The sequence below is a fragment of the Sinocyclocheilus rhinocerous genome, unplaced genomic scaffold (assembly GCF_001515625.1).
Source record: "Sinocyclocheilus rhinocerous isolate Xijiao unplaced genomic scaffold, SAMN03320098_v1.1 scaffold470, whole genome shotgun sequence".
Classification (NCBI taxonomy): domain Eukaryota; kingdom Metazoa; phylum Chordata; class Actinopteri; order Cypriniformes; family Cyprinidae; genus Sinocyclocheilus; species Sinocyclocheilus rhinocerous.
The window spans coordinates 541,551-564,767 of record NW_015637537.1 but is presented as its reverse complement, the minus strand read 5'-3'; the positions used below and the strand labels follow the sequence as shown (position 1 = coordinate 564,767).

Below are 23,217 nucleotides of genomic sequence, written 5' to 3'. Positions count from 1 at the left end.
GTGTGTGTGTGTGTGTGAGTGAGTGAGTGAGTGTGTGTGTGAGTGAGTGAGTGAGTGTGTGTGTGAGTGAGTGAGTGAGTGTGTGTGTGTGTGTGTTTGTATCAACCCGTCTGCGAAGGCAGTTCCTCACACCTGATGGGAGTAATTGGACTCTTAAAGTGGCACTGAGGGGCTCCTTAACCCCAAAGCAGACTCCAGAGCCGTCCCTCTGGTATTTGACCCTTCAAACTTTTGGGAGAGCGGAGAAAGAGAGAGAAAATGGGCCTGAAACTTAGAAGGGAGAGTGAGATAAGAGGAAAAACCTTCAGCGTATCATGTCATATCTGCATGCTTGTGTTGATTAGAATGGGAGAAATCTAGTTCGGTTGCGTTGCATTGCTCTCTCGCAATGTTTGCGTCAGTCATGTTTGTAGCACACGGACGAGCAACACGCCAAAGTTGAATACTTAGGGTTAATGGATCGTTCAAATCCCATAATAATAGTAGTGCTATTTTAATAATAAATAAATAGGTCGTGTTTCTTTTGCAAACAGGCTTAATGCTTTTCATTGTCCAACAGCTGCACTCCTCCTCTGTTTCTGGTCGTTTCTCAAGCTTGAGTGATACCTGGAGTCAGTCTGTTTAGACAGAGGAGTTCACTTGTACTTGAACGTGTGTGTGTTTGTGAATGAAGGAGCTTGTGTTCAGTGCACCGTATTGTTCCTTGCAACGTTTCATTAGATTTCAACGAGAGCCGGATATTTGCATAGCATCATCAGGAGCGTTTGCAGGTAAACGGTGGCGCCGGTGTTTCTGAGTATGACTTTAAAACATGATTTCAGTGCTCCACAACAACATACAGAAACACAGAAATATATTTTGCATGTATATAGAGTGCAATGTAAAGAAATGGGGAAAGTATTGAATATAATGAGGGAAAATGACTATAAAACATTTTATTTATTTATTTATTATTAATTAATTAATTTATTAATTTATTTTTTTTTTTTTAATGTATTTATTAATTAATTAATTTATTTATTTTTATATTTTTTTATTTTTTTATTTATATGTTTGCTTGTTTGTTTGTTTGCATTCTGTAAAAAAAAAATCTATATGAAATTGTTCATTTTGATCTGGGGACATTTTGCAACTCATTTATCCTCACACATTTTCAGTTGTAGTCCTTGAAATATGTAGATGGGTGAATGTTTTCAGTCAGTTATCTGTGTTTGAGCCTGGAGGCCGCAGTGGATGTGAACGTGTCGTGTCGCTATAAACTTCACACGTGTGTTGTGCCCTCTCACACCCAACACCGCTTCTGAAATAGCTAAAAGAAAGTCACTTATCAAGTGCATGAAGAAAGTGTGAGTTTTGCTCGTCAATTAGCATTTTGTCACATTTGTTTTTACATTGCTATTGTTATTTTTCAGCACATGCTTCATTGTGTTTTCTCACTGCATGCTACAAGAAATCTAAATTATAATATTACTGAAGCCTACGTTTGTAATGCATTACAAATCATCATCATCATTAGTAGTAGTAGTAGTAGTATATTGCAGAATGCATAATGCCATAATACATCTTATTATAAGACATTACAGTACTTTCCCATGATAGCTATTTAAAGATTACATTGTTTTAGCAAATGATCAACACCCAGTTTCATCCGTTTTAATAGATTATGCTTGTTTAAGGTATAGCCATGCATAAATAAGTGAGAGGTGAACATTAAATACTTTTAGAAAAATATTTTTACAAATTCAATTAAAATAATTATGCATACAGCTTTAAGTTATTTGAAATTATAATAATATTTCACAATATTACTGTTTTACTGTATTTTAAACGAATAAATAAAAAATAAAATAAATAAATAAAATAAAATAAATGCAGCAGTGGTGCATAAAATAACAATACAAAAAAACTCTTAAAAATCGTAATTATTTCATGCAACATTTTTGACAAATAAATAAATGTGCGTATGTTATACATGTAAAGGTTTTTATTATATATGTGATGTAATGTTTTGAATTATGTATGATAAACAGTGTGTTTAAAATATTCTGAATGGCTTTTTTAATTATAAGGCATTATGAACTTTATATAATGGCTCCCAGTGAAGTATTATCAAAAAAGTGATCAGTAAAGCCATATGATTTAAAAACAGCAGTTTTTTTCAACTGATAACAGCACAGTTCACACAGTTTTATTCACATTCTTGCCTATATTATCTTTTCAATCTGTAATTTGTGAGTTTGTGCAAAATAAACACAAATGAGGATTCATGTACACATAATGGCCTGTTATTAAAATAAGATGTATTTTTGTTTAAGGATAAAAGGTACAAACACACACACATTTTCAGACGTATAATCAAAGTTTTAACAAGCATAGCATTCCTACCTGGAAAGTATGTATAAACTTTTTGCAAAAACATTCAACTGTAAGAATCAATGCAATTTTGTAATAATGACCACAATTTGAATTTACTATGAAACACTCTACTTTCTATCGTGGGATACAGTAACATTTTGCGACTCAGTTGTCTTGATTTAAATCTTTATATGTGTTTAAACGTTGAGTGTTAATGTGCTGGAGTTCAGGTCTAACATGAGTTCACAGACAGATTTATTAGCATGGATTCACGCTACTTGTGTGGATATTCCATTTCTGTCTTAATCGCTCACGGCACACTTGATATTCGGTTTCAACTTCATCGAGCTGAAGCAAACATTCACACAGAGTTTCTGTTTTCAAAGAGAGCGAGTCTCCACAGTTTTCAGTGGCATTTCTCACTTTTGTATATTTTTTATTATTTAATTTAATTTAAATGAAATAAAATAAAAAAATATATTTTTTTAATTTAATTTAATTTAATTTAATTTAATTTAAATTGATTTTCATAAAATGAAATTGAAGTCTCTTATGCTCACTAAGGCTGCATTTTAAAAATACAGTTATATTGTGAAATATTATTACAGTTAACAGCCCCCTGCAACCATGCAGGAGTACTGGAGTACTGGAGTAATGCTGAAAAATTAAATAAAAAAATCTTAATGATTTCATACTTTTGACCAGTAGTGTATATATCTTACATCTCTGATCTCTATCATTAAAGTTCAGTGTCACTGTCTGTGAATATGTTTTAATGATAGCGTCCTATATTGTGCTTCTCTGTGTCCAGGTAATGGACAACATGGGTAATGTGAAGTTCTGTCTGGACGGGGCTCTGGAGGACAGCGGGAGCTGGCTCAAATACGTGCGCACTGCCCCGTCCCATGAAGAGCACAACCTGGCCATATGCCACATCAGCGAAGATCAGGTGAGCTCCGTTGTTCTGTCACTTCCCTTTCCTGTCGTTCTCGCTCTCTGATTGGTCGTCTGCTCCCTCATATTGACTGTTCCTGCTGAGATTCTAGTGTGTCTGAGCTCAAGAGAGCTCTGAAAAAGTGCAACTGGCATCATTAGTTATGATACAAACTGTTTTGAAATTGTTTGGATATTTTTAGATATTTTTTGAACATTTAGATCAGGGGTCGGAGAGGACATGACATAACAATATTCACTCATCCTACACGGCTATGCAGCCAATCCTAAAAGTGTTACTGCATAATAAATATGTAATTGTCATTAAAAAATATTTTAAGAAAATTCCAGAAAAAATTGCATCAAGAATGCATTAATTGAACAAAAGTGAACGTAAAAGACTTTTTTATTTAATTTTTTTTACAAACAACTAAATTTTGAATAATACAAACTGTTTTGAAATTGTTTGGATATTTTTAGATATTTTTTGAACATTTAGATCAGGGGTCGGAGAGGACATGACATAACAATATTCACTCATCCTACACGGCTATGCAGCCAATCCTAAAAGTGTTACTGCATAATAAATATGTAATTGTCATTAAAAAATATTTTAAGAAAATTCCAGAAAAAAATTGCATCAAGAATGCATTAATTGAACAAAAGTGAACGTAAAATACTTTTATTTAATTTTTTTTACAAACAACTAAATTTTGAATAAAAGCTGTTCTTTTGAACTTTCTATTCATCAAAGAATCCTGAAAAAGAAAGCATGGCAGCACAACTGTTTCTATAGAAGATATAAACTTGCACTTCTAACTTTTTTCTCGCAGTTATGCATTTATATCTCGCAATTCTGACTTCTTTTCTCAGAGTTGTGTGATATAACCTTGCAGTTGTGTGTAATAAAGTCAGAATTCTGAAGGGGAAAAAAAATCTGAATTCTGAGATTACATTTTTTTTATTCAGTGGCAGAAACGGGCTTCCATAGTTTTTAACCTTAATAATAATAAAAACAATTTTTTAAAGTTTCTTGAGCAGCAAATCTGCATATTACAAAATGCTTTCTGAAGGATCAGCTTTGCATCACAGAAATAAATTACATTTTAAAATACATTACGATAGAAAATTATTTTCGTTTAACAATATCGCAGCCTTCTTGAGCATAAGAGGCTTATTTCTAACCCCAAAGTTTTGAATGGTAGTGACCTGTATATTCTGCATATTGTGTATTTTAGTATGTCTAGAATGTTGTATTGACCAAAGGCTGAAACAGTTTATGATGTAAATGACTAATAACAGCATGTCGGCACAACAATGCTCCTACACTGAATGCATCAATTCTACACTTGCACCGGAGTCATGAATGTACACAGGTATTGCAAGAGCACAGTTTACGATACTTATTTTGCTAGCTGTTATTGAAACACAGTATAATGTGGGAGCTACAGTATAGTATCAGTTGGAGCTGTTTTTAAAAGCACTATGAGAAGGTCAGCAGACAAACATCTAACACTGACCATCCTGTGAGAAGCTTGAAGAGACAGTGAGCACATGTTACTGTCAGGAAGACGAGGACAGAACCTGCTGCTGTCAAGATGTCCCCACTTACACAACAGATAAAAACAGCCGATTGTTTGATGAAACCCTGCCTTTGTCAGAGAAAGTGACTCAGAAGTCATTTACAAGAGTCACGTACAAAGCCAGTTTGGACACTCCTGAATCTTGTAATCCACTGTCTTCAATGACTTGCTTCCTTTGAAAGGACAAGCAGTTGTGTCTTTAAGATAAGATATCTGATCTCTCATAAAGCTGGAGATCGTCATGAATGTACACAGGTATTGCAAGAGCACAGTTTACGATACTTATTTTGCTAGCTGTTATTGAAACACAGTATAATGTGGGAGCTACAGTATAGTATCAGTTGGAGCTGTTTTTAAAAGCACTATGAGAAGGTCAGCAGACAAACATCTAACACTGACCATCCTGTGAGAAGCTTGAAGAGACAGTGAGCACATGTTACTGTCAGGAAGACGAGGACAGAACCTGCTGCTGTCAAGATGTCCCCACTTACACAACAGATAAAAACAGCCGATTGTTTGATGAAGCCCTGCCTTTGTCAGAGAAAGTGACTCAGAAGTCATTTACAAGAGTAACGTACAAAGCCAGTTTGGACACTCCTGAATCTTGTAATCCACTGTCTTCAATGACTTGCTTCCTTTGAAAGGACGAGCAGTTGTGTCTTTAAGATAAGATATCTGATCTCTCATAAAGCTGGAGATCTCATGACAGACTCGCTGTCTGACAGGAAGAACGGTTGCGTGTTTACTGTACGCTGGCTTTGTTCAGGGATTGTGTTGATGCAGCGGCGGCGGTCTAAATCTGATCATCAAGCTCTTGTGCGGTAGTTGCTGTTGAGTGTGGATTGTTTCCTTTGCTTACATGATATCTAACTGATTACGTGAGGGGTCCTTGGTGGTTGACTTATCTAGCTTGTGCTCACTTTCTAATTTAAAGGGACAGTTCACCCAAAAATTAAAATTCTGCCAATTAAGTTCCAAATAGTTGCTTTTTTTCACCGTGATGCCATAGAATAACATTTGTGGTCAAGCATTTAGTCAACGTTTTTTAGAAGTGAGAAGGACATTTTAATAATCTAAAGAACCTTTTGACTCTTTTGTGTCATCAAAATGTTCCGTGGATGTTAAAGGTTCTTCATGGAACCACTGATGCCAACAAAGAACCTTTATTTTTGAGAGTGTATTGTCATTGTAAACCTGTGTGACTGATTTTCTTCCACAAAAGGCTGGTCTTTCCATACAAAATAATAGATTGTGGACAGAGACCGCAAAGCTTCAGAAATGACCAAAAAAGTTAATAAATGTTGTCTAATCAGTTGTGCGCTACACTTCGGATTTTATAAAGTCATATGGTAGCTTCGTGTGAGAATGAGATCTATTACATATTCCCATCCACTGTCCCTGCTAACAGGGAACATTCTCAGAACGTTCTCTCAAAGTTATAGAAATGTTAATAGAATGTTTGTTTAAAACTATCTGCTCTTTAATGACATTCTCAGATTTATTTACACCTTGTTCTTGGAGAGTTTCTTTACTGAAATGTTTTAGTTGCAGACAATTCAAAATAAAAGTTCCCATTATTTTTCCTCAAACATTTGCATAACCAAGACTAATGTTCGCCATTAGTTAACTACATTAGTTAACATGCACCAGTAATGAAAAATTCTTCTAAAGCATTTATTAATCTCAGTTACTCTTAATTTTAACATTTACTACATTATTAAAATCCAAAATTATTTTTTTAACTAGCGTTGTAAGTTAAGTTAAATAATGGGTTACACTTTATTTTAAGGTGTTCTTGTTACAGTGTAATTATACATTTAAGTACGGAGTAATATTAACTATATGTGCTTACTACATGGTTAGGGTTAGGATTAGTGTTTGGTTTAGGGTTACTTGCATGTAATTATGCATAATTTATTGTTATTATATAAGTACATGTGTAACAAGGACACCTTAAAACATTTTTACCAAATAATGTCAATGCATGAACTAATGTTAACTAATGGGACCTTATTGTAAAGTGTTACCAATTTGTAATACACACACACACACCCACACACACACATTTTAGAACATAGAACGTATTTTTCTTAGCTAGGATACTCTCAAATCTCATTTGCGTTCTCGTATTAATCAGTAGCTTACCGTGGGCTTTCAGTCAGGGCCTTCAGTAAGCAACTGTAAACTACATACCCTTACACATCTATCTTACACATCTCTGTAACAGCTAATGCAGCCATATACATATAATGTGCATATTATGCCGCACACAGGCTCTCAACAACAATGACAGCTGATCAACAATTTCAACAGTAGGCTAGATTAGGGTGGGTTAAATGCAGAGTAAATCTCCCTACATGGATCAGTAAAAGTAATCCGCCAATACACGGGTCACTATGCACATTCACGTCACTCTAAAATGACGACGCGCCCACAGCAGCAAAACTGCACAAATGCTGGACATCCGCACACCACGCCACAGTATTATCAAAGCACCACGTACACCTTCATAACAATGTGCATGATACAATACTCGTCAAACAATAAAGCACTCACCTGTCTCTTGTAAATAAAGTGCGTGCGTCTGTCATTCCATGTCCCTTTACTCGTATTAAAAAGTAAACATGGCCAAATAACTTCTTGTGCTCGGTGCTAGCTGTTAGCCACTATAGCACTCATAGTTGCAATCTTTGAAATGGCGCACAAAACCTTTGTTAGCGAATTCAGTTTGGGTGTAGTTTATCCTTTCTCAGTTATTCCTCTTTTGTCTGCAAAAGAGCGCCTTGAAAAGGCATTTTTAGTAGATCGGCAACAAGATCTGGTGTAGGCGCCGGTGACTGCATCTGTCATTTTCTTTTCGTTGAATTTCACTTTCATACCTTGGAAATTCCCAACTGAACGCTGGGGGTAGCACTGGGCACGTCACTAGACCCAGAGGGCGTGCTGTCATTGAACGTCAAAATTTGATTGGCTGATGATTCTGTCACTAATGCTCATTACAAATCAGATGCAACTTTTTTTATATAGGATATTCCAGTTCATCCTCAACTAAACTAATCATAGGCCATTCTCTGGACATTACACAAATGAAAATGATACCTAAATAATAATAATAATAATAATAATAATACAAAAAAAATAATTTCACACAATTTTATTTTTTTACAGGGCCAGCAGAGAAGGCCCTGCTGGCCCACCACTGCGTATAATCAAATATGGCATCTCAAGATGCAATTAACAGCGAGATCTATTGATGGTATTTACACCACGCCTCATCATCACAACTCATCTTGATGCTGTATATTTGAATTAGAACATGAGATTTCAAAGTCAGGACATTCTGCCTCAATCCTTTTGTGTTCCACTGAAGAAAGTAAGTCACAGGGGTCGGAACACCACGAGGGTGAGTAAATAATGACAGAATTTTCATTTTTGGGTGAATTGCTCCTTTAAGTGTGCCATTTCGGGGGGTGTTTTAGATTATATGCATAAGTGGATCACTTTCCTTGTTATTATTCTGCCACTTTTAGGCTGTTTGTCTCACTTAAAACAAGCTGATTGACTCGTGGAACAAGCCAAAGTCTTAGCTTTTGTCTCGTGGCTAACGGGGGCAACTAGTGTGGCCACCGCAGTTTTAGAGGCTGACACATAAAACACAAGCCGACAGGAGGAGAGGAGGGACAACCTCTGAGACTGACAACCACCAATTGACTTCAACTACATAACCCAATCATTAAAGTCGTTTCAGTTCAATGAGCGGCCACCGCTGGGCCCACAGGAGAATAATATCTCCAGCTAAAATCGCCCCACTAAATACATGCTTTCTATTTACTTTCTCACTTCTTCTGTTGTTGTTTTTTTTTTATTCCTTTCTTACCCCTTTCTTATCTTTTGTACACGTTTTAGCCGGTCTTACGGACAACAGCCTATTATTTATTCAGAACGGCGGAACAATGCAAAAATGCCGTGGAACAAGCCAAAGTCTTCGCTTTTGTCTCGAGGCTAACGGGGGCAACTAGTGTGGCCACCGCAGTTTTAGAGGCTGACACATAAAACACAAGCCGACAGGAGGAGAGGAGGGACAACCTCTGAGACTGACAACCACCAATTGACTTCAACTACATAACCCAATCATTAAAGTCGTTTCAGTTCAATGAGCGGCCACCGCTGGGCCCACAGGAGAATAATATCTCCAGCTAAAATCGCCTCACTAAATACATGCTTTCTATTTACTTTCTCCCTTCTTCTGTTGTTTTTTTCCCCCTTTCTTATCTTTTGTACACGCTTTAGCCGGACTTACGGACAACAGCCTATTATTTATTCAGAACGGCGGCACAATGCAAAAATGCATAATTCATTGAACTTTGTACTTTGCTGTTCTATTTGCGCATGCACAATGCATGAGCCGTATGGAAATATGCACACGCCCAGCAAATTCTGATGTGCCTGTAACCTTTTAAAATCAACCGGGATCATTTATTTACTTGTTTGCGTATTTGTCTTTGGCGTTCGGGTCCCTGAAAACACGACTCAACTGTGTAGTGCTGCATTTCACTGTTTTAGGCCTTACGTTTTAATGTGTTTTTTTATGTTATGGCTGTTGGTCGAGGTGTGAATGCTTCTAAATGGCAAGAAAGCAGGGCGAGGGTGTTAGTTCCAACGCTTTGCTTTAAGAAAATAATATTTTGTTGTGTTATTGCAATGGGTGCAAAATTAACTTAAAAACCGTGTGAGCTTATGTGCTCTTGTGTAAAAGTATATTTTTGAAATGCCGCGTAATTCGCTGATCGGATGTTATCTGCTTGCGCTGAGAAAGTGTAATCTGGGTTTTGGGCCAAACTAAGAGCAGCCTATACGCTCTGAGACAATAGGCATAGAGCTGGTGGACGTATTCTGGCTTTCTGAAACTTACTGTATGTTACACCTTCATAACAAACACACTGAAACTCATGCATTCAATTACTTATTAGCTACTGACTGATAAAACACTATATAAGTTACATACCTGTTTGCTAGAGAGGAACTTGTAAAAATCCCTGACGTCTACTCATGCAGTTTAGTTTTTATATGGTTTTGGCATTAGATCAAAGAGTTGTTATGATGAACTTTGTTCTGATCTTGTCTTAGTGAATCAGATGTACATGTTGAATGGCAGACAAACAGGCACACCCAAATAAAAGTGTTTTTCTTATATATTCCCATCAGTCTGTGTCTGCTTGCACGTATATGAATGCGTGTGTGTCCGTGTGTGTGACAGACAGGGGATTATTGTCATCTAAGTGATGGATGATGCATCGGCCCCCAGCACTTGAAAGCATTGTGAGGGGGTCAAGATGGCTCTCTCAGTGCTGTCAGATCCTGAAAAGATTTACTGTAGAGACAGCTTAGCCCCATCATAATAGATTGCTTTAGGGGTGAAAGGAAGGCATTTCCACGCACCCAGAGCAAAATGACAAAATGAATGAGAACTAGCCAAAGACCACAGCACAATTTGACATCCAAATTCTATCTTTCAGAAATAGATCATGCAATTTATTGATTCCTTAGTGATTAAATATCGAGCGTTTGGCACCTGCATTGTAAGTGTCATGTGTATTAAATTATTTAAAAAGTCATGTGTGCTGTAGATACGTTTTTATATGTAATTTGTACTTATATGCTTATTTGTTGATTCTATTCTAATTCTTTTAGAATATAATATTTGAGTTGACCTAAAAACAACTGACAATAACAAACCGTTGTAACATTATCATATCCGTTGCACAAATCATAATTTACAGATGAAATGTAATCACTCGTTTAATTTCCTAAATGTATATTTAGCAATAAGCAACAAACTCTCAATTGATATTGTGACAATTATATTTTGTCAATACATTTATAAAACAGGAAGCAATTAGATCTTAATAAAATAAATAATAATTAGATTATAAATAATAGTTATATTAATTGTAATTATGCCTATCAAAATATTATAATAGCCTATATGAAATAATATACAGTGTTTGCTGTTGTCATATGTAGAGCATCGATATTACTATAATAGAATAATTGGATTATTAATTGGATAATTGCAATATCATTTTTAATTGACGTAACATAAATTCCTCACAAACGCTCATTTATGAACAGGTTAAAGCGTTCGTCTGGGCTAATTAAATATAGGCTGAATATGACAGCTAACTAAGTGTTAGTTAGTCTCCGCAAAATATCGACTTTAGTCCCTCAAAGCGCGAACGCAATTGGTTTAAAACATCTGCTAAATGCAAGAGACAGCGAGTAAAAACAGGTGTATGTATTTAAAGCCCAGTGGAAAATGTATTTTGTAGATTTTCATTAGCTGGCAAAGATACATTTTCCATCAATAATAGATTCATGCGGTGGTCAGAGGAGGAGAGGACATGGGGAGGGGTTCAGTCCTTTTGGTTGGAGATAAGAGAGGAGGAGTGGCCGATAGAGAGAATCACTAATGAGCGCGACTCACCTCATCAAAGACGCGCGTGTTCGGACTCTGTCTCGCGCGGCTGTGGCGCACTGTCATGATACTATGGGTTGCGTGCTGAACTCTACGGGACCAGAGCTGCTATTACAACTGGAGGCTTTGAGATCCACCGCTCAACAACTAGCCCAACTCTATCAACTCTCGGGAAAGAAAAAGGTCAGAAACGCTCTTGCCTTCGTTTAACTGCAAATGCAATATTAATGTTAACAATAATGATAGCTGTGTTACACATCGGCCGCCCCTCTTGATGCCTTGGCCTACTTTTGTAACACACATTAGAGTTGTCACAAAATTAGAGCTCTGAGAGGAAGTTTGTGCAGCTTTTTAGCTGGATGTCTTGATTTCGGCGAGCGGCCCAGATCTGCTGCTGTCGCCTAGCCCTGAGTGCCCTCATGAGGGAGCATGCGGTACTGCGCGCTCAGTGCGCGTCTTTACTCAGAAGCGCTTTTAAAGCCGACTGTTCCGTTTTGTTTTATTAGGATTATTATTTATAAGTCGATTTAGTTAGGTTAAAGTCTATATATATATATATATAGTTTAATTTACAAAATAAATGCAGGCTTTTTGGAGCGTATTTAGGCTAAGAACACAACAGACGCGGTTTACTATCACAATGCGCTCTGGAAGGATTATGCTGATTGTGTTTAATTGAGGAAACTTTGCAGCAAATCATCAGGCTAAGAAATAAATGACAATAGGCTACACCGCGAGAATAATATAAGCAAACTGTATTTAGAATGCACGTGCAACGGATACAATTATAAACGTGTGCACTGGTAAAATAATGTATGCTACACCGAGATTGAAAAAAATGCATTGTCGCATGTCTCAGCAACACAGTACTACTAGTAGTTATGATTTTGTATTTTAAAAACAACTAGCACTTTGTTTGCGTGCGTGTGTTATATTTGATTTATTCAATTTAAAAGCAAAAACACATCAAACACATCGGATTACGATTGCATTGTTTTTAATACATCTAAAAAAAAAATACACATTCTATTTATATTACTTTATTATTGTTGTCTTTAATTCCACGTGTTTTTATTGCATGTGATGCGCTCGTTTATTTTGTTTGTGTGTGTGAGTTTTGATGTATTTGTTGCTGGCCTTCGATAAGCAAATAATCGAATGAAGCAGGCGGGATTTCAGATGCGCTTTGTGTTTAATAATTACTGCATTATCTGTTTATCCTCTGCTTTGTGACTGTTTGCTGAGTGTGTTTGTTTTTTTTAATCCGTATTACAACAAAAATAACAAATTAATATTATTGCTTTTACATTTGCTATGTTCAAAATAAAGCTTCACGTCTCTAAAAATCACGGATGATGATAATAATAATAACAACAACAACAATAATAATAATAATAATAATAATAATAATGTAAGGCCTTTTTATTTGTGGTTTTAAAATGCTAAGCGTTTTTTCTTCTCTTTTTGCAGATCTATTATAAAGCTATTAGAGATATTGAAATAGGGGAGGAGTTACTGGTTTACATGAAGGACGGAGTTTTCCCCGAGGGCTCAATGGCACCGAACCTGGAAGGTGAGATTAATGCAAGTCATTAGGCACTCTTTTAAACAAACTCACACAGACCACACTCATTCACCTCTGCCAACAGTTAGTAAGATGCTGTATGTGGCCTGTGCTTGTCGTCTTGTTAGGTCGGACGATGAAGAAAATACTATAGTATTGGCGAATTTGAGAATGAAACGGCAGCCCTATAGATTTAGTTGTGTGTGGTTCATTGCATTTTTATATAAAAAAATTATGCAATAATAATAATAAAATATAATAACTCGTTTTTACACAGATATGAAATATACAGCACACTGTACTTTTGTCAAATCAGCACAGAAACTTTTTCTTGACTTTAGTTTTCCCCATAAAGGCCTCTTTGGGGTCACAAGGGCATTTTATTCCAAATACCCGTTTATTTTGCAGGAAGTCTATGAGCATTGCCGTGGAGTGTGTTCTGTCAATACGTGTCGCAGAACGTATAAAACAGAATATATGGTGTAATCCTAGATAACGCAGCATCGGTGCGAGCTTTTCATGGCCTTTGCTTTCAAAACATTGAGTCAAAGAATAATGAAACTTATCCGCCTCGGCCTGATCCGGGCAGTGCATGGAGTATATCAGAGTTATCAATGAGTTTAATTTGAGGATGAGGATAGCTAATGCATCAGACCGTAGAGTTCCCTTGCCTTTCCATGCCTCTAGGGTTATCTGTGAACTTGGCTTTTGTGTCAGGATATCAGTAAGGATGAAACAGCCACGTTTTTAGTCATTTAACTTTTCAGTCTAAAGCGAGCCAAAATCAATGACATTTTTTGCTTTAATCTTGTTAGTTCTTTAAAGGTCAGTGTTCGTATAATTTTCAAGGTTTTAAAGTTTTTTTATATTAATCTTAAATATTTGTATTTGTTATAAAAGGTTTGTTTCAGATCGTTCTTTGTTGTTGTTCTCGATTGCTGGCTTATGCTCAATGAAAACAATGTTACTACCAAAATTACATGTATTTTTTGAAGTGATGCATATTTGAAAGCAGCTGTGTTTCGGTGATTTTTGGTGGATGTATGAAGTCATTTCTCACAGTTCACGCAGGTGTCCTATAGAATAACCACAGGTGCAATTCATCACATTAACTACGGGCATGTTCCACTAACATTTTACAACCAGAAAGTGCCAAAATATTTTTGTTTTCATTTTGAACAGCATGTCTATTGTTTTATCATTTAAAACCTCTTTTTATGAAATGTCATGATGGAAAAGTGTGTTTTCTTTTTAAAGTAGCCTAAATGACACTTGATATCTTGTCATCTAATATAATGCCATTCAGACATTTTTAAATAAGTGTCCAAATACAATTTGAGGTCTTATTCTGGAGACCGAACCTTTTTATAATTGAAAATGACCATGTAATTATTATCGTTGAGCAACTGTGTGATGCCGTCCCCACAGATGAGCAGATGTACCGCTGTGAACACTGTGATGAGCTCTTCACATCGAAGCTGGAGTTACGGCGGCATCAGAAATACTCCTGCAGTTGCAGCAACTCGATGTTTGACTCACTAAGCGAAGACTTTAAACAGGAGCACGAAGACAGCGATGAGCCGGTGCACGAGTGCAAAGACTGTGAAAAGATCTTCCCTAGCGAGTACAGGTCAGCACACTCCACCACACCGCACAACTACTAATTACCCGCCGAGCTTTAGTGAACCCCTAGCTGTTAAAATGTCAAACAAAAAGGTAAATGAAAAAGAAACAAAAATCAATGATCAGTTTGTTCTATGCTTTTTCATATTTATTTGTCTTGGTTCTGATCTGGTTTTGCTTTTGCATTGTACCAGTGACCCAACACAGAACCAAAATGGTTTATTGCACATGCGTATGTGTACAATAAACATGTGCATGATAAATATGTTTATCTTACAAAAATGCCTTTAAAATCAAACATTGAAATTTGCTAAAATTACAATGAGTCACATAGGTAAACATTATGAAAAATTATTAACATGACACAGAATGCAAAGGAAAAGCTTGCCGCAAACCATATTTGGCATCTGCCTAATTTGGCTACCAAGTGACCAAGTTTGAATGTGCAGCCTTTAAAAAAAATAATAATAATCCACCTGTTTAAAACATAAGTCTATTTATTTTGGTATTCTAACAGTATATGGCTGTAGGATTCGTTATATTATTTGCATTTAGCATTGTTGTTTTTTTTCCCCTGTGATACAGTATACAGCCTTGCCACAACAGACCAGTTTAGAAACACTGGCCTACATGGTGGTCACACAGAAAATATTTATGGTGTTCTTATGTATTCTTAGTCTCGGGCAGCACATGATCGTACACACAGATGAGAGAGAGTATAAGTGTGAACAGTGCCCCAAAGCTTTCAACTGGAAATCCAACCTCATTCGCCATCAGATGTCACATGACAGTGGCAAGCGCTTCGAGTGTGAAAACTGTGATAAGGTAGGTTATGGTGACTTACTGCAACCACGTATATGTTTAAAAGCATTAATTAGATTACATGTGGAAAGTTGAAACATAAAGTGCCCCTGGACTAATATTTAGTTGATGAAAATGAAATGAAAACCTTTTACATTCAGCAGTTTGTTTTAAAATGTCCTGCAGTGTGACAAATTAATTTTTAAGAAGTACAAACATTCATGTAGTCTCTTGATTAAGTTGAGGTCAGAAGAATTATCAGAAGAATTAGCCAAATTGTGTACTGATTGATGGATGTCACTCCACAGGCCATGTCAACTTTCCAAAAATGTTTCATGTCAACTATCCGTGTACTGCAAATTTCAAAATATAACACTACAATTAATTTTAATCTCCAAGTAATTGCCTTTACACCATGCTATGTTTACATAGCACTTTGCACTAAGTTGGCATATTTCTGTGGGTTCTTCAGGTGTTCACAGACCCCAGCAACCTCCAGCGCCACATCCGCTCTCAGCATGTCGGTGCCCGAGCCCACACCTGCCCTGAGTGTGGCAAGACCTTTGCCACCTCCTCGGGCCTCAAGCAGCACAAGCACATACACAGCAGTGTCAAGCCTTTCATCTGTAAGTCTGAGCAGTCTTGTCTAAGCCTCAGATACAATTACCAGTGTCCAAAGACCTCCCGGCTAGCTCCACCCCAAGATTGTGACAGCTGTTGTTTTATAGGTCAGAGAAACTAAATGAAATTCTAGAGCCATTCTTTGTTTTGTTCTACATTTGTTGCACTTTTCTTTAGTGCTTTCTTTTTCGCTTTCTTAATTACTCCATTTTACCCTTCTTCTGTTTTTTGTAACTGTGCATTTTCTTTTGAGGGCCCATTAGGCTTGTATATGGCCAAGGCAGATTTAATGTTTAGAGGTAAATGTCTTAGCTGCCCTTTTACCAACACTGAGAGAACACCATCTTCTTTTTGCTTGCCTTCACAATGTTCTGTGTTTTACCGTCCAATGTCCAAATGCATGTATGCTGTACCAGTGTACATGTGTTTGTATGTATACAAAATAGCTCTACTATTAATGAAGCATCTCATCAACGAGTTATTCATATGCTAATTTATCATATTTTACCATACAACATTGCCGTGTGTAGCGTTTTTATCTCACCTTCAAAACAGAGCAGAGTCCAGCCATGCTCCTGGAGGTCCACCTTCCTGCAGATTTCAGTTTCAGCCTTTCTCCAACACACCTGCCTGCAATTTTCGAGTAATTCAAACACCTTGATTAGTTGCTTCACGTGTGTTTGATTAGGGCTGGAGTTCAACTCTGCAGGAAGGTAGCCCTCTAGGAGCAGGGTTGGCTACCCCTGATGTAGACAGTGCCATGTTTGCCGAACATAATAAACAGCATGCACAGTTTATTGGTTGATCTAATCAGCTGCCGGATTATCACTGCTATTGAATGAATGAACACCAAATGAAAACAGTATGTTAATAGAATTAACCAGTCATGTGTGTTCTCCCAGGTGAGGTGTGTCACAAATCGTATACCCAGTTCTCTAACCTGTGCCGTCACAAACGGATGCATGCAGACTGCCGCACCCAGATCAAGTGTAAAGACTGTGGGCAAATGTTCAGCACTACCTCCTCCCTCAACAAGCATCGGCGCTTTTGCGAGGGCAAGAACCATTATAATCCCGGAGGCATATTCACAACGGGCATACCAATGACATCCAGTCACATTTTAGGCAAGTCCAAGTCTCATCTTGGCTTGAACCATAGTGGACTTGGCTTCGGTGATTACTTCCCATCCAGGCTGCATCATGCAGGTTTGCCCTTTTCCCCAGCACCCTCTGCATTCCCAGCTCTTTCCCATGGCTTCCCAGGCATCTTTCCCCCATCGCTATATCCTAGACCGCCATTGTTACCTCCTAGTTCACTGCTCAAGAGCCCAATTAGTAACCGTCAGGATGGGAAGCTGACTCCTCTTGATGCTCCTACTCTTTCTGCGGTCGCATCCATGAACAACAGCAATGGCAATGTAGGGAGCGGCCTCAGCAGCCAGTCAGAGGAGAATCGAGAGTCCAAACTGGACTTGTCATTCCACGACAACAAGAATAAAGTGAAGATGAATGAAATGTCTGATGGTAGTGACTTGGAAGATGTTAACACGTCTAGCGGCACAGATCTAGACACCACCACTGGCTCAGATCTAGAAAGTGAGGCGGAAAGCGAACGGGAGAAGAGCAGGAGGAAACCAGTGCAGGAGAGCAAGCAGGACGAAGTGAGCAGCAGTTCGGTATCTGTCTCCAGTACAGGGAACCTCCCTTGCGTGCGTCCTTTCCTCTCCTCCCAGCATTCATTTTTCCCACCGCCAGAGGAGCAAGCACTTCCACCCTCCGGGGCCACCACTGACTCCATTAAAGCCATTGCCTCCATTGCAGAAAAGTATTTTGGCCCAGGCTTAATGGGCTTGCAGGAGAAGAAGATGGGCTCCTTAAACTACCATTCCATGTTCCCTTTCCAGTTTCTGCCCAACTTCCCACATTCCTTGTACCCGTTCACAGACAGAGCACTCAATCCTGGCATGTTCTTCAAACCTGAGCCTAAATCCCCTCGTGAGCACATACAGAAAATACCTACAGCCACTGGTGCGGATTCACCCTTTGACCTAACCACCAAACCCAAGGAGGTCAAACCTCTTCCTCCACCCCCCAGCAAGCCAGCCTTGCCATCCAATCCCCCCTTGGCCCCTGGAGAGGAACAACCTCTGGACCTCAGCATAGGCAGTCGAAGCCGAGCTAACCAGAACGGTGGCGCACATGAACAGCGCAAGAATCACGCCTATGGCGCAAACTGCAAAGCAGCTAAAGATGAACACCCAGCACTAACTCAGTCCCAGAACTTGCACCAGCCCCAGATGCCTCAGCCGCAAGCATCCCTTCCCCAGCAGCAGCCGCCGCTCCACTACGCCAAGCCCTCGCCATTCTTCATGGACCCCATCTACAGGTATTTCAATAAGTAGGTTCTATTGTAAAACCCAACACAAGGACAATTCAAAGCAGTAGCTGGTGATATGTTGAAATTAGACAAGTTATTGGAAAAGTATTGGTACCCAGTAGGTTTACAATCAACCTTCGTTCGTACGTAACCCTTGGTGCTGTTGTCCAGCAGGGTGGAGAAGAGGAAGCTAATAGACCCAGTAGGAGCTCTAAAGGAGAAGTACCTGAGGCCGGCACAACTACTCTTCCATCCTCAGGTATTCTTTACATGCATTTGCTTTACTTACATTGGTAAAGGTTGTGCTTGTCATTCCATTCAAGCACAGCAGAGCATGGCAAGACACTGAAAGCACATTCCCAGTGTCCTCCACCTCAGGTCTGTTTTGGTCCAAGGGGAGCCTTGATGTTTTAAAAAGTGCTGACTTCTGATGGTATTTATTTTCATTAGATTATTTTCATCATGAAGATAATCTCGAAAGAGGTATTGCCTGTTTTGTGTCATGCTGTGCATTCAAAATTCTTTATCTTTTGCTTAGAAAAACAACCCTCATTGTTTGCGTTAGTATTTTAAACCTTTCCCACCTTTGAACGGTGACAACAATAATGAAAATATTATTAATAATGGCCTTTTGAATTGAAACAAATTATGCCACATACTTTCAGAGTAGACCATTGTCTCTGGGAAGTTCTCCATTGAGTCCCACCGCTAATAACTTCCTAGCATTTCTTTCTTGCTCTGGCTGCCTAGATAATGTCTGCATGTCGATCAGGGACTTCCTGTGTTTGTGTGTAATAGAATGGCCTCTCTTGTTGGGAAATCTATCTATCTATCTATCTATCTATATATCTATCTATCCATTCATCGATCCATCTTAAATGCTATCCTATTGCATAGTACTTTTTATTCCATAGTCATTTTTTTAGATATGTACATTATGTTGACTATATATTTGTCTTAAAGCAAATGAAAATCAAATATGCGACCATGGTTATTTAAAGGTATACGCATTACCAATAGCACCATTGCCTGTTAATATTCTAGACTAAAACACTAAGAGAATCAAGGTGATATCGAGACATGTGTAAATAAATTAAAACACACTGTCTGTCTCTGTGTTTATCCATAACTTCCTAGCATTTCTTTCTTGCTCTGGCTGCCTAGATAATGTCTGCATGTCGATCAGGGACTTCCTGTGTTTGTGTGTAATAGAATGGCCTCTCTTGTTGGGAACTGTCTTATCTGAGCTGTAAATCTGGCCTCCATCAATGCTGACCTACCTCACTCCAAATCTCTCGCTCTTTCCTTTTCTCTTTTAAGCAACCCCCTATTTAATCAAATGTCTCTATTTTGACTTCTACGAGTGGTATAAAGATCCATATCCAAAAGTAGGAAGGATGTAAGCTGTTTTTGGCCATAGAGCCGCATAGCAAACCCTTTGTTCTGCAGCAGGGGAAGTACTATCAGCGAGGGGTATCTTAAACTGCATTGTATGGTTACCGCTCATGGAGGTGTATGGCTCATTCAGATGCTTCTCTCAGAGATTTGTTGGGAACTATGTAGGAGCCGGGGGCTCCCGAGGGGCTGCTCGAGTGGCTGCCAACGTGCCATAGGTTAGGGAGGTCACTCTTGAACAGCACAATCAAGACTCGACCTTCTGATATAAAACTTCCTCCAGTTTTCCATCCTGTCTGGTTATGATGCAAACTCCCAGGCTCTCTGTCAGAGCTCCTCACCACTGCTGTTATTTTGTTCTTCATGCATCTGCCCTAAACAAATACAAAAAAAAATAAAGTGTCTTACTCCCAGATGGCTCCTAATCTCACACAAAATCAATTCAAGAGAAGTTTCTGATTAAATGAGCCCCTGAGCTGTGCATCAAACACAGAGTATTCCTCTCTGAACTCGCCTCGTGTTCTCTCCTCAGGTGTCTGCGATGGAAAACATGACTGAGAAGTTGGAAAGCTTTAGCGCTCTGAAACTGGATGCTCCCAATTCCCTCCAGCACTCCTCACACCACCTTTTTAACTTCCGCTCCCCGCCTCCTTCTCTCTCCGATGCTATCTTACGCAAAGGCAAGGAGCGATACACCTGCAGGTGAGCGCCACTCATGAAACAAGAGTAAACACATCCTTACATGATTCCTTTAACTCTGCAGCTTTATTTAAATAATTTCTAACACATAATCATATTTAGAGGTATGCATTAATACACACCTAACAGAGAAATAAAATACTTAGAAATAAATGTATCAATACTCTGCTTTTGACATTGAATATGCCCAGACAATGAGTTACAACCCTCTGAATATGGGAGTTGTAACAATGCTAGACGACTGTATCAAAGTCTAGTTTTCACCCTTTGCAGGTACTGTGGGAAAATCTTTCCCAGGTCAGCTAATCTTACAAGGCACTTACGAACACACACAGGAGAACAACCCTACAGGTAAGCCACTCTTAGACCTACACACACACACACACACACACACACACAAATGCTGTACTGAGATTTACCTCACAATGTATTCCAGTGGTTTGACGTTAGCATGTTGCTAAGCTAATGACACGATACTTTACTATGCATCAAAGTAGACAGCAAATAATGTGCTAATTATTATTAGAATTAGAATTGCACTTGTATTGGAAATGTGTCTATAATGTAGTCAGCTATTTTTTTTTTTAGACTTTTTCTACCACATATGCATACATTCAAGTAACTTTACATGGCTTTTGGTGCAGGGCCACACAGTCATCCAACACAAACAATATAGCCGAAAATCCAACCATTCCACATCACTTTGTAATCCAAAGGTTTATTCCCGCTTGAGTCTTACCTGCTTTTTTTGAAAACATGAGAAATAGATTTTACTCATGCTTGACGTTCTCAGACTGATATACAAGTAGATGCAAAAAACACACATACGGACAGTTTTTAAGTTATGTGATCAGCACATGAGATGTATTCTTGCGTATTGCTTTGCAATACAAGCTGAGAAATATAACAGAAACAATGAAAGACATGAGACATTAGAGGCAGCGTAATCAAAAAAGAAAGAAGATTGATTCTGTCTGCGCAGATGTTTTGGAGGTAGTGCAAGCTCTGGACAATGTTGGCTGGTAATAGCACCCTGGAGACATCCATGCTCTGTTTATAGAACGACTTAATTATCATTGATTTGGCTACTAACCAGCTGTGGAAAGTCCTCTATGAGGGTGATGAGGGCACTTTGGAAATGTTTTTTTTTTTAAGTTTTAAATGATATTTTGACCCAGGCATGACTAAGATGTAAGACAAGAAAGACCTTTACTGCCAAAGACTTCTTAACAGTCCACTTTCTGAACAAATATAAGTGAAAATCTCTTAATAGTGGTGCTTCAGAGTTAGGGATTTCAGCAAACCCTTGACCATAGGCAATAAAATTTGACATGCAACAGACATGAATTTTACCTCACATTTTGCCGCTTGTTAAGGTGTGTTATTACACATATACGATTTTTGCTTAGCAGATGATAAGATGAAAGCAAGCAAGCAACCACATAGCAACTACCCATACCCAATGTTTTTAAAACACATAAAAACACCCTAAAAACATAGCAATGTGAACACTCTAGCATCACTTTTTCTTAAGAAAGTGTACAAATGTAGTTTATTTTATCGTACTGAAAAAAAAAAACATTTGGTAGTTCTGTAACATGTATATCAGTTTCACACGAGTTTTTCTAAGCGTACAAAAAGGGTCAGGTGGAATCAAACCCCTCTTTGAGTTCTACAAATCTACCATAGAGCCCTGTGAACACACTCGACGAGATAGAGAGCCTCCCGTGGGACACGAGTGCTACATGCCTGGCTCCTTCACAACAATCCCCTGATTAGCTCATTTAGAAACAATTTACCCTAACAAATAGCAGACATCATCAGCATCTCCCCATCTTACTTTCAGCAAAAAAAGGGCCGAGTCAGGCCAATATCAGAGCGGGCCGGCTTCAGGCTTCATTGTAGTAGGTTATTTGCCTGCTGTAGATGCTATCAGCTACTCTATGCAGCGAAATTGGCCCACTAGGTCTGACCATTGAAAGACCCCATTCGGATTGTAACGCTTCATGTACAGTCGTTGTAACAGAGAAAAAAAGAACAGAGATGATGAAGTAATTTAAAGTCCCTCTGGACCAAGTAATGAAAATAAACAAACTGGGGGGTAGAAAAGACTGACTTAAAAAAAAAAGGAACGTTGTCTTGGCGTTTTACCATTCTCTATGAACCGTGATGTGCCAAGTCTGGAAAATCGGGCTGTGCAGAAGCGCACACACATTTGCTCGCAAAATAAACTGGAACATAAAAAGGGGCCTGCATCTTGATTCTGAGCACTTGATGACGAGCGATTTTCCCAAAGCAATTAGCCCTGAAAGTCAACTTTGCAGCGACCGAGGGAGTCTAAGCAACGCCGGCAACCCAACAAAGAAGGCACTGTCCGGCGAACTCCTGACACTGCCTCGCTGCGATGTTTGTTTATCAGCACATTAAACTGATGTTCTCCTGCCTATTCTGTCTGATCTGAACAAGTGAGCTACAGAGAGCCGAACCCTGACACACTGAGGACATCTCATATCTCATACTGAAAAAATATATACCGGTATTAAAATGAGGAATATCAAAATAGGGAAAATGTACTTTATTTCATCATCTATCTTGTTTACAAGACCACAAAGAACATTTCTTTGGCTTACATGAAGGAAAATCATGATGGCAAAACAATGAGCCATAAAAGAACACAAGGGGGTGTTTGTTTTCATGCTTTCTATGAAAAGAATATAGTTAACTTTAGATATCTTACACTGGTCAACATACCTTCAAAGCTGTTTGCATTACCTTTGTCAACCTCTTGGAGG

General features: G+C 38.4%; 1 protein-coding gene across 4 annotated transcripts in view; it reads left to right on the top strand.

The window, feature by feature from the left end:
• Positions 1 to 23,217, top strand: part of prdm16 (PR domain containing 16) — a 224,932-nt gene that overhangs the window by 188,468 nt on the left and 13,247 nt on the right. For 2 of the 4 annotated variants that reach the window (XM_016563992.1, XM_016563995.1), the window contains exons 4-12: positions 3,167 to 3,304; positions 12,817 to 12,919; positions 14,339 to 14,540; positions 15,211 to 15,358; positions 15,807 to 15,960; positions 16,840 to 18,340; positions 18,503 to 18,590; positions 20,259 to 20,428; positions 20,699 to 20,776. In XM_016563992.1, coding sequence (XP_016419478.1) covers positions 3,167 to 3,304; positions 12,817 to 12,919; positions 14,339 to 14,540; positions 15,211 to 15,358; positions 15,807 to 15,960; positions 16,840 to 18,340; positions 18,503 to 18,590; positions 20,259 to 20,428; positions 20,699 to 20,776 — 2,582 coding nt within the window. The remainder of the gene's footprint in view (positions 1 to 3,166; positions 3,305 to 12,816; positions 12,920 to 14,338; positions 14,541 to 15,210; positions 15,359 to 15,806; positions 15,961 to 16,839; positions 18,341 to 18,502; positions 18,591 to 20,258; positions 20,429 to 20,698; positions 20,777 to 23,217) is intronic. The other 2 variants (XM_016563994.1, XM_016563993.1) reach the window with 2 other exon arrangements.